We start from the raw sequence: 12500 nt of genomic DNA, 5'->3' as shown, positions 1-12500 counted from the left end.
TCAGTGAGTCCCTGTTTTCTTTTCTCCCTTTCAAAATGAGAGAAATCATCAAGTAGCTTTAGAAACGATTTCAATGGAATTGAAATCACCTTTCTGTCACAATGTTGCAAAAATATTTCAGTAAGAATCTCTAAACGGTGCGCCTGAAAGCCGAGCACACCTTTTTTGAGAAGTTTCGCTGTCTCACATTTTGATGTAAAACTGACATAATAGCGATATGCTACTTTTTGTTATTTCTTTTGACTTATCTGCAGGTCGCCTTGTGACAGATGCACCTAGTAAAATAGCTGAATGCGTAACATTCTCTAAACGTGTGGAGACATAGACATTTATATTTAAAGGATTGCAAACTTCCCAAACAATCGGATTATTAATTCTTATATAAGTTTCTGATCAGCACACGATTAAGTCTTCTTTATGAACGCTTTGTATTTGACTTATTGTGCAGGTTGAAAATGCAACACTGAGATAACCTTTAATTTTTTTTTTCCTCGATAAGTTTATTAAAAGCAGATTGTTTTCTTTTGTCTTTTTCCCAGTTCCCACATTGATTGCATTGACATTCTCCTGATAAAGCAATCCACACAAACAGAACTCATGCTGGGTGGAAGATGGACATTTGAGTTTAAGTGAGAATGCCGATGTACAAAATGGATTCTTCAAAATAGAAACGGATTTTGTGCATTTATGTTTGTAGAACTGCCAAGACAACACCGAGGGGGATCACTGTGAACGCTGCGCTCCAGGATTCTACGGTGTGGTCCGAGGTTCTTCAGATGACTGTAAACCGTGTGCTTGCCCCCTGACCAACCCTGAGAATAAGTAATATTTCTGGTTATTCTTTCCTTATGTTCTTGATTATTACCTTAATTTTAAAGCAGAATCCATCAGTAACTCCTTTTTTTTAAATAATTTTGCATTTGTATTGGATTTAAAGCTGAATATTTGATCAAGTAATTGCTGTACTTTTTCCTCTGAAACTAGTTTTAGTCCTACATGTGTAGCAGAAGGATATGATGACTACCGTTGTACCGCCTGTCCTGAAGGATATGAGGGAAAATACTGTGAAAGGTGAGCTTCAGATAGAGAAGGAAATCTTTGTACAATTTTCTGCATTGAGACTAAACTCATATTGAAGCTAATAATGCTGTGGAGCTCCTAAACATGTTTAAATATTAATTTAATTCTAAATTTGTCTGAAAAAAGAATACATTTTAACAAAATCAATATGTTTTGGTGCATACTTTCCCCAGTCAAAATGAAAAACGATCTGTTTACAGCAGTAACCCAAATCTTCACCCATTACTTGGTCAGATAATTATAGAAGGTGATGGCACATCACAATATTTTTCTCTCTGGAAGTGTCTTTTGTAAAAAAATATCTCCCTATGTTCAGTTTATAACCCTGGGTTACATCTAGATTATGCCTTTGCAAAAATCACATTTTCTCAAAACTTTCAGCCCAGTCCCTGAGTCTCAAAAAACCGGGAGGGGTTGCTACTTAGGATTGTAAAAAGTCTGATATCCAGTTGGTGATGTTTTGTTACAGGAAAGAAAAAACATCTGCACAGAGCAATTGGAATAAAAGTAGACTGTAGGGATGCGTTTAATAGGCCTTTGTGGTGGCAGATATTTTGACTTGAAATAGTGTTGTCATTTATGTATTTATAAAAAAAATAATAATTAGCTACATTCCACTCCTGCACCAGTGCATGCTGGTTATTGGTAAAATATGTGTTAAAAGCGTATATTTACCAAGGTGTGTAACACATTCTTAGAACTTTTTCTAAGAGAAATGTCATCATTATTAATACCACTATGCTTGTTTATGCCTGGTTTTCTCTTCAAATTGTCAAATTGTCCAGTCAGATCAAGACATTGTTTTTCTTTGCTATCAAATGAGTTGGATTCCTTTCATGGAGGGTCACTCTGTTTGGTCCAAGACATTGATCCTTGGATAGTACTCTCAGTACTGATAAAGGAACATCAAATTTCATTTGTATTTAATGCTTTCAATTATGCTTTTCTCTAGGTGCGCTTCTGGTTACCACGGTAACCCCAGGATGCCAGGTGGTCACTGTGAGGAGTGTAAGTGTTCCCCCTGGGGGTCATTACCAGGACCATGCAGCCCTGTCACGGGACAGTGCCGTTGCAGGGTTGGGGCATCTGGAATTTCGTGTGACCAGTGCATGGATAGGCATGTGTGTGGACCATCTGGGATAATCTGTAAGACTAACACATCATTTCATGTCTTTGTTTTTGCATTGTTTTCATGTATTGTGCCTTCAACACCATATGAACTTCACCATTCCATCGCATCACAACAAAAAGCTTCAATGTGCTCGATTGAGACTTTGTGTATTAGACCAATCAAATGTATTCCATAATGACACCCTGCATTTAAAAGCAAGCATAGTTGCACAAATATTTTAAAAGTTGAAGGCTTGAGAGTGCATTAGACATCTTTGATGCCCCTAAATAAAAATGTGTTGCGACCGGCTGCTGGAGAATGTTACTCAACAAACGGCATGATAAGACTCAAAGATCGAGCTTGACAGGTCAGAGATAAAACTGTTGCCATGTTTAAAGAGGGTGGAGTTGTAGAACAATACCCCAGGGTATTTGCTGTGTTATGGAGCGCTTTTAAATCCAGCATTCGACATGGACTAAACATGGCCATACAAGTAAACTCATTGACGTGACGGCAAATGAAGAATTGCACTGCCCATGCGGAAGTATACCCTAGGCCAAAAGCTCACAGTATTAACAGAGGCACGTTTTCCTTATCTACCAACATTAGAGCAAAGGAGATAGGGGAAAAAAAAATGTCGTACATAAAGTCAGTGACGTTAACTCAAGGTACCCAGACAAATCATCATTGAAGCCCAAATCTAAACACACCTAACTCATACCCAGCTTAATATGTGTGTGCATATATATATATATATATATATATATATATATATATATATATATATGAGTAACTGAGAATAGTTACTGCAAACATCAGTGGATGTTTTCATACTGCCATCCAGCTATCCATGGCAAGAATTTACAGTCAAATTATGTATTGGGAGTGCAAATTTTAATTTGCACTAGCTATTAAATGCTTTGTGAAATATACGAGTCCTGTTAAATGATTGAAGCTTACAAAACTAGCAATAAGAATAAACTTTTAATTTAACCGTTAAGCATACAATATAATTGTTACCTTTGTACAGACTGACATGCAGTTGTTACCCGTCCATTACTGTTGTGTTCAGCTGCTCATGAGGTAGGCTGCATGCCTTTATCCATCTTTTACTTTTTATAGATTACTTTTAGGTTTTGGGAAAGGAGTAATCCTCCTCTAAACGTTCAGGATATTGCGTGTCTTAATTGCACAATCCCCACCGATGACGTTTAACCATTTTTATCTATGGTTTTTCAATGAAATCTCAACACCTATTAGCAACAACTAATTGTTCTGTGGTGCATACAACCTAACTTTGATAAATTTTAAACCAAACAGATAAATTAGCAGAACCTAACAAATGCCATTTTATATAAGCTATGTAATTTAATTTTTATACATTAAATTACAATTACAGGCTCACTAATGTTAATTTATTGAAGAGAAAAGATCACATCAATCCTTCAATGAGCTAGCAAGGACAACCATCACTAGATGGTGACACACTTTCCGGTAGAAAATAAACATAATGTGTGCATTTCCAGTATTTTGATTGGACGATCCGAGCTTGGGGCCAAAGGATTTGTGCCCCTCAGCTGTCTACTGAGAGCATGTTGGGGTTGCGCACTGCGATTTTAGTTGTTCATTATTTAAACAAATGTCGGTGGGCCAGCCCCAATATCAAGGCGCCTTTAAAATCTTTATATAATTCTTTATAAATTAAATAAAAACTGCACCTTATTGCAGCAGTCGTAACAGTGCTCATGAGTTAGACTGTCCCAGTCATGATTCAATTGATTGACAGACAATGGCTGGGAACATCAGTTTAATTCCAGCTTGAGTTTCTTCGCAAATAGACAGTTTTTGTCTCTACTCTAGATGTAGGAATTATTTGGGGAGTCAGAGTATCTGGTGAGTAGTTAAAAAATAGTTCTACAATTTTCACATTTGTCTTTTAAAATCCTTAAAAACTCTAGTTTGCAGTGGTGTATCACATAACATCATAGTTAAATACATCGAAGTTTGTGGCAAAATGTGAAAAAGGTCAAGAAAAGGTTTTGCAAAGCACTGTAGGTGAAAAATTCTACCCTTATAGGTTCTTTAGAAATGGGTGGAAGGGAGATAGGAGAGTTTACAGAAAATGTAATGCTCAGATGTAGATATCGGTTTCCTGTGTGCTATTTTTCCAACATTCCTCAAAGTTGGATGATTTCCTGAACTTTGATGGGCAATTTCTTTCCTGTGTGTGGCACTTTTTTTTTTTACATTGTAGTCCGTTGAGTAACATAAAGTAGATTCATTATATCAGCTGAGTTAATTGTAAGTCAAATATTCACAGCTCCCAGACGACAACTGAGACTTGGGAGCAACTTCACAATAAACAAAGCTGCAGATTATGCCCATGCGACCCTTGTAAGATAAACAAATCAATAGAACTAATGGGTAACTGCAGCACCAATAGCCAGCTTTTGTCTATACAGCATGGTAAGATACTTAGCATAAGTTATTTCACTTTGTATTGTGTAAGAAAAATTAATACATGATACACGATTATAGTTCTGAGTGGAAAAACCTGCGATTCAAAGAGGATAGATCTCAATGGTTTTCTTTTAGATGGTTGATCTGTAGAAGGCCTTTTTTAAGAGAATTTTTCTTTTGCAATGGTAACATGTAGCATTTTTTTTTCTCCCATCTGGGGAGACAAACCTTTGAGAACCTACGTCCCCTTTTTAAATAGCATTTTAAATTGAAGTGATTATACAGATTAGCCTTCAACTACAGACGTTATAACAAAAGTAAACCCCATTCCCGTCACAAGGTTCTACACTCAATGAACCCTACATTCACTTTTGGTCTATTTCACATATTTCCCACTGCTCCTGTCAATCCGGTGACTCACACACGTGCAGTGTTACGGGATGCTGTAATTTTTACTGTATTTTGGCAATGAAATGCAAATCGGAGGCCTTTCCTCTGGTTGCCATGGGAGACACGAGATCATGGCAGAAGTCAGATTCAAGTCATTCAGAAAATAATTTCAATGTCGTTTGGAGCTAATTTAAACTTAATATGAACATAATGGCCGTGCCAATTTAGTGCCATTTTCTTGTCTGGAAGTAAGCGTGTGCATGTGAATGAGAACATGGAAGAAAAGGTCATAAGACGGAGGCCAGTGTGAAATCGTTGCTGTCAGGTCGGTCAGGAAATTGCTCGCTCCCATGTCTGTGCATGTTTCGACATTGAACGTGTGCTCATAAAATGGAAGTGCCGCAGTGCCACCCCGACACTAGGCTGCTCGCCTTTTGTGTCCACACCGTAATCATAGGTCCTGGTTCTGACGATTGGGTGGACAATCAAGCTGGTGGTTACTTGAAAAGTGATGCCACTCTGTGTATTTTCCTAAGCTCTGGCTTTTCTCACGTTCTTTCTGGCACAGGAAAGCACTTGCCCTGAATGAGAGAAATATAAACATCTCAGCAAGTGCAGAAATGCAAAGTAAATGTAACAAGTCATGTCACACAGTTTGTTGCATTATTAAACTTGCCTGCATCGATCTACAAAAAGATGCTCACAATGTAATTATGAATCCATTAGATGCAGATGTAACATATGAGTGTCCCCGAGCCCTTGTCTGGAAGGTGACTAAGGACTTAATAGATTACCTTAAGCAGGAAATATAAAGGAGGCATCACATGCTCCGTATATTGCTTAATACATCAACTTAAAATTTATAAAATTATATTAATTTTAATTTGATGTTTTCTTTTTCTTGGGTTCTTTATTTGCTTTAATTTTACATGTATAAAGAGTTGTGCAGTTACAATAAGAGGACAAGGTACATAATCACAAAAGCATTACATAAAGTCCACCATACAGGTAAATTAGAATGAAACTACAAGCAGTTTAACAGTTTAGGTTAATCCCTGATTACACTATACAGAAACAATTACATTTAAAGCAAAAAATGCCTATGCACACTCAAGATAATTCATAATGCTTCCATCGTTATAAAAAAAAATAACAATGGAAAATGGAATTTCCGATTTAGAAATAGACCTTTTGTGGATTTTTCATTTATTTATGAGTGAGTTAGTTAAATTGCTTTCTGAAATACTTTATAGATTGATTAATGTAAAAATAACTGTCTTCAAAAACTCTTTTTTTAGTGAAGGTTAAGTCTATGTTTTAGATCCATCCTAAAATCACAAATTATTTGGGTTTAATGAAATTTACATTTCAATTGCAAGTGTTGTCGTTTTGTAGCATTCTTACAAACTAAGAAGCTGAGACATGTTTGCCACAAGCATTGTTTCACTGGTAGGCATATAGAAAATAAATATTCAAGCTTATCAGCACAGGACAAGGTGTTTCAGTAAATAAAAGGTTATAAGGAAATGTTTCATCAGACTCCTGAGTGGCATGAACAAGCAGGTCGAGACATAAACAGCAGTGGCAGGTTTAGTGCACGGGTGTGTGTGTGTGTGTGCAAATTATGCACAAGAGTCCGTGAGTGCAGTAGTTAATTCGTGTGTCTTGGTTTTGTCAGAGACTGATAGACTAAAACCAGTTTATATTTTATTTAATTTATTTCGATTTCTCAAGTCAGAGCTTTTAATTTCTGCAATAAATCTGCCCCAGGTTGTAAAAGAAAAATACATTTTCTTAACACTTTGCAAAAAAGTAATTGTGTGTCTTAGTGAATTCCCAAGTGTGTGCATGTGCATTGGGGTGTTTGTTTTTTTCCCTGCAGCGTGTGAACATAATAGGTGCTCTCTCCTCTCTCCGCTGCTTTCATGCATCGGCAGCCTTGTCTCTCTGATGCTAAAACAACAAAAAGCACCAAAAACCATATGAAGCACAGTCACGTGTTGATGTAATTATAAGTTCACATATATAAAACATACAGTTGCAAAAAGAGCTTATACTGAAACTAAGCAAACAAGAACTTCACTGTATGCCTTTAGTAAATCTTTCAGATGGATTTAGGGGCGCTCGTTACACACTAACTGATTCAGAACTGTGTTTTTATTTATTCATTTTCTCCTCCAGCCTGTGACGATGAGTGCTCAGGTTTGCTTATAAGTGATATGGACCGTCTCTATCGCATCATCAGCGATGTCAGTCTGACTACACCCTTGCCACCGCCTTATAAAGCCTTGTACCGCTTTGAGAACATGACGGAGGAGCTCAAGGTAAAAGAAAAAAGCCACAAACCTTTTGTTGCTATTGGTCCTCGGTAATATTGTTTCACAGAACAAGGCCGGGTGAAATTGGCTGCTTTTAGATAGAATAAATGTAAATTTAAATGTCAACGTGTCGCCTTGCTTAATATTTTTTAAATATATTTTGGAATGTTTTAAAATCCAGTTAAACCTGTTTTGTTTTGAGTAAACTTGGCGTATTTGCACACTACATCAGGTTGTTTTAACAATGAAACTCATTTTTTGCATAATTTTCTTTTAATGTTGAAGGATTTAAAACATGATGTTGCTTGTATGTTTCCTTGGATGTTTTTAGTTTTGACCAATCAAGAGACACCATTAGAAGTACATTTTTCACAACAGAGCAAATTGTTTGATAAATAATAGAGTAATATTTAAACTTAGAAAAATCTGGATCGATAATAATGATCTGCCTGGCAATGGGGATTTTGGAAAGAGGTTTAAAGTCAAAGCGTCTTTTTAGAAACTGAAGTTTAAGAAACAGCTGTTAAAAACTGTAAAAAAAATATAATGTTGAATTAACAGTCATTTAAGCACCAAAAACACTTACTGGAGGAAAAAAAAGATGAGGATTGAAACATTTTGTGCGGAAATTTTGATCTTTTATCACCAAGATCATTAGTTAGTTTGATCAGTGGCAACGACAGTGTTTAAAGGCGTAGAGGAGCATTGTGCAAGTTTAAAGGTTAATTTTTTTTCTTTCCAATGCATGCCCTTATAATTACCTGACGTGTAAAATTAGTTTTCCTCCTTTTACCGCAGTTGCCTCTATAGGCTGGATTAGTCAGTTCATGAGAGAATGAACTGCGCATGGGTTTGACACGCTGTGCGTTCCTGTTCACGTGGCTCCATTGAGTCGCCGCTGTAATCGATGCATTAGCGAGAAAACACGGGCTAACTTCAACATTTTATAGCTTTTTTTTTTCTTTCTTTTTTTACGTAAGAAGCAGAAGACATCACGCCTCTAAACAAAAGATCTGTGCAGTCTCAGCGGCAGATGCTTTTCCTCCCATGCATGTGCACAACAGTGATGTAATTTCAGCGTGTCGCCAGAGGGGGCAAACTTCTGCAAAAACTCTGGAACTTGCACTGTGCTCCTTTAACTATTTAAACTTTGGGTACAAATGGCTAGATTGTGCATTGTTAATTATTTTCAAATACATTCGATCATTTTATCCAATTAAAGTGTGATAGTTTTTCCTAAGTTTAGTTTATTTCTGGCTCTCCTGTTTTAAGTATAACATCATGAACACTAGATTTATAGGCCATATTCTCTCATTTAAAACACCACTTTACATTAATAGTTATCCAGTTTTCCAACATTGAAATTCATATTTTAAAGAAAAAACCTGTCCTTCCGGCTGACTGTAGGTCTACATTATGTCATCTTTTTAAAAGTGCTATCTATGAGAAATGTCAAGTTTTAAATTATCTTCTCCTAACCTTTAGTTACGGCATCTTTCTAAAGTTCTCCTTCATAAATTATTAGAAATAAGGCTATGTGGAGTTTTTTTTTAATATATCATTTTTAGATGTTTTGTAGTGGAAATTATTTTGCTTGTTCCCCTGTTTTCCAGCCCTGCAGCAGAGGTCTGGGTGATTGTGAAAACATTGCTCGAGGCCACGTTGTATCAGACATTTCTCTGCCTAATACTTTCATCTCTCTGTTTCCCCGTCTGAAGCACATGTTGTCGCCTCAGAAAGCTCCGGAGAGATTACTGCAACTGGCCGACTCCAACCTGGGATCACTGGTCGTTGAGATGGACAAGCTACACAGCAGGGTACAAATCCTTTGCTTTTTCTTTCAATTTCACATCAGCCTCTGTCTGCTATTTTCCTTTTCATCTCAATTTTTACTCTCGATGTAGCCAAAGACATGGCAGAAATCGCAGCTCGAGTGTAGTAACTCTGTCATATCTCATAGCAAGATTTGGAAATTGCACAAACTTTTGATTCGAGTCTGTAAAATAAAAACCTTGACATATCCCCATGTTTTCAGAGTTTGTGAACTTGTAAAAGTTAAATACGCACCATATAGCTTTCCTAGTTTCATGTGCACTCAATGACTCTCTATATGACAAACAAGGTCACACATGACGGCAGTGTAGATAGAAAATTAGAACTGAACTATGGCAACCTCCTAAATAGCAAATAACTTTTTTACTCGCCAGCAATAGTCACACATGGTCGCTTACCTTTTACAGGGTTTTATTGTATCAAAACCTTTAATATTATAGGAACAAAGTGAGTACAGCTCAGTGTTCAATGCTCAACAACATTCTCGAGGGAGCTACAAACCTCAAGGTCTGCAGCATCCCCAGAAACTGTCACATTTAAATTGTTGAACAGTTTTCAGAACTTCCTTGAGGCCAATCAAAGGTTTTTCCTCTCTTGTCTCTTTGAATTCCTCAGATGTCTCAGTTTTTGCTTCTTCAACCACAGAAGCTTCTGTTGTTTTTGCTTTGGTACCTCTCTACTCCTTTTTACTTTGTTTAGGAGTTCCCCGGGGCCAACCATGCCCTAAAAGTTTCCTCCTTTAGCTTGGCAGCTTCCAGTAAAGCTGTTGTCCAGTAACAGAGCCCTTTTTATTGCCCCTGCTTCTCCATTTGATTCCACTGGATCCACTGGATCCAACTCTTTCCAAGTGGCAATAAGCTTTGCCCCTTTTTATTTTATCAAAACGTCCAATAAATCACACCCCAAGGTCTATGGTAAAAAGCTGATTTTAAACATTTGGGCCATGGTGGTCTAGTACCAAGAACACTTATGGGACCACCTTGTGCTAAAACAGTGTTTGTTACAAACATCTCCTGTCAAGCACAAAAATCCAACAACAAACAACTCAATGGTTCATTTCAGGCAGGCCATTCTTATCACATGTTTCCAATTGGAGCCAATGCCTGTTTTTAATGGGAGGCCATACTAGGACTAAAAGGTCAGACAGTACCCTAAAATCTAACCATCACGCCCTATTAAAATAGGTTTTAGCAGAAGGACAGTTTATTTTTCTCTCTCTCTTTAATGCTATCATGACTGCCTGTGAGCAGAAGTTATGTAACATAAATAGAAAAACTACTTTACATGTAATTGTCTACACCTATCAAGTGGAGAAAAAGAAAACTCACACGTTCCTGCTGCCTTTATACACCCTTTTAGGGACTGAATGTCTGACATGATGACATTAGTACTATTTTCTACACCCAATTGCTTATATGCTTGCTTACAAAAACTGGCTAAAGTTATGTAACATGGTCTTGTCAAATCTCAGCAGGAAACTTCCAACTCTGTGTGTGTCAGCATGTCTTAAATTCAGTGTATTAGTCTGTTTTTCGTGCTGGTTGAAAATGTCATCCATCTTCTCGCCGTCTTGGAGTTGTTTGTTTTAATCTTTGGTTGCACGATGTTGTGTATTCTCTTTAAGTCAATAAGTCTTCCGCCTTTGTGCTCACAGTATTGATTTATTGTTCTCTCACGTCGTTTTTTTTTTTACATCTAAACGCCAATTCTTGTTTTCACTTTAGCGTATTCACATATGTAACACCTGTGGAGCATTTTATGATGTACATGCATGTGTTTGTGTTTACAGGCGACTAGGGTATCTGCTGATGGCGAGCAGGTGGAGGATGATGCTAACAGGATTCATAAACGAGCTGAGGACCTGGAGCAGTTCATCAAAGACACGCTGCTGGGGGCTAAAGGTAAAAAAAAAATGAGCTCTGCCGCTGCTCCTTTAGCTCCCTGTCGATGTTTTCTTAAATCTGTCGTTTCAATTCATTTGAACAATATAGCTAATTTTACATTTTATTGAGCTGAAGGGGTCCTAGTGGGAAATATAGAATAGCATATTACAGAAAATGTGGATGTCGGAAAATAAGATGTAGTAAGGGGGTTTGGAGAAAACATCAAGTTTCCCAAAAATCTCCAGACCTAATGGTCCTTGACACACTATTTGCCACCTTTTAAAGTGGACTTTAAAGTAAGCCTACCAATTGGCTCGCCTAATAGAGAAAAGCACCTAAAAAATTGTTGCTGATGGGCAAATTGACGGTGCTCCGTATGAGCTGCTGTGCAAAGTGTTGCTGTGACTATCAACAGATTGGTGCATCACAGTAACAGCCATCAGAAAGAGCAATAGTTGAATCTAATCCACTGGGCTTCCTCAACTTCAGCACATATTTAGATATTAGTGGTAAATTATTAGTTTTACATATTTACCCTGTTAATAGGCTAGTTACTTTACCAATTAGAGCAAAATATGCATACCAATGACCTGTTTTCTTTAACACAATCATGTGTTTGATCTTTTTTTAATTGATTTCTCATTAAACAAAAAAAGCAATTTTCTTCCTTTTTTTTCCTCCATCACTAGCTAGATTCTGATATTGTTGATTATCCGTTTGTTAAAAATCCTTTCCAGCTAAACCCTGATGAGATGGGTGACAAAATGATACAAGCAAAGATGTTAGCTTTCATACCAAAACTGTCAGTAGTTATTTGAAAAAAGTTATGAAATTCTGGCCTTTCCTTAGTCTCCTAACTGTAATGAATTACTAAAAAACATAATCTTGTTCTAATCAGAGCTTTAAATAAAAATAAATGGATTTATCTCATCTACCCTTGCTTAAGCAATTTAAAACAGCAATTCCTAGATTAACTTTTGTCACTCTTTTCACAAATTGTTGGCACTTGGGTCATTTTGCTTTGGGATTGTCCAAAACAACATCTATGCTATTATGGTCAGCCATAGCAAAATACATTTTTAAAGTCCCTAATTACAAAGTTGATAATCTGCTTTATCACAACATCTACCCAGAGGTATCTTGTTTATTTTTGATCCATTCAGGATAAAAAAAAAAAATCTTTCACTTTGTCTTTGTTTTTTTAAATTGACTCAAGACCTCTGCCAATTCTCTTCTAAAAGAGCAGTATGGGGTATAATGGTGAAAATCGTATAAGAGATGTTGACCTTGAAAGTGCAGGCAGTTCATTCCCTGAGGGACGTCAGTCACTCAACAGTAAAGTTTTGTTACATAAAAATAAATATGAGTTATATGACTGGCTGAACTTCCAGCTTGACAGTTAAGGTAGTTTGGAACCAATGTATT

The 12500-nt window shown here is 36.8% G+C and overlaps 1 protein-coding gene across 1 annotated transcript in view; it reads left to right on the top strand.

Annotated features, from left to right (window-relative positions):
• lama2 (laminin, alpha 2) overlaps positions 1-12500 on the top strand; it is a 224905-nt gene that overhangs the window by 153130 nt on the left and 59275 nt on the right. Inside the window, exons 36-41 of the mRNA XM_036147259.1 lie at positions 698-822; positions 985-1071; positions 2033-2088; positions 7223-7365; positions 9078-9176; positions 10982-11093. Coding sequence (XP_036003152.1) covers positions 698-822; positions 985-1071; positions 2033-2088; positions 7223-7365; positions 9078-9176; positions 10982-11093 — 622 coding nt within the window. The remainder of the gene's footprint in view (positions 1-697; positions 823-984; positions 1072-2032; positions 2089-7222; positions 7366-9077; positions 9177-10981; positions 11094-12500) is intronic.

Source organism: Fundulus heteroclitus, chromosome 15 (genome assembly GCF_011125445.2).
Source record: "Fundulus heteroclitus isolate FHET01 chromosome 15, MU-UCD_Fhet_4.1, whole genome shotgun sequence".
NCBI lineage: Eukaryota > Metazoa > Chordata > Actinopteri > Cyprinodontiformes > Fundulidae > Fundulus > Fundulus heteroclitus.
This window is presented reverse-complemented; position numbering and strand designations above follow the sequence as displayed.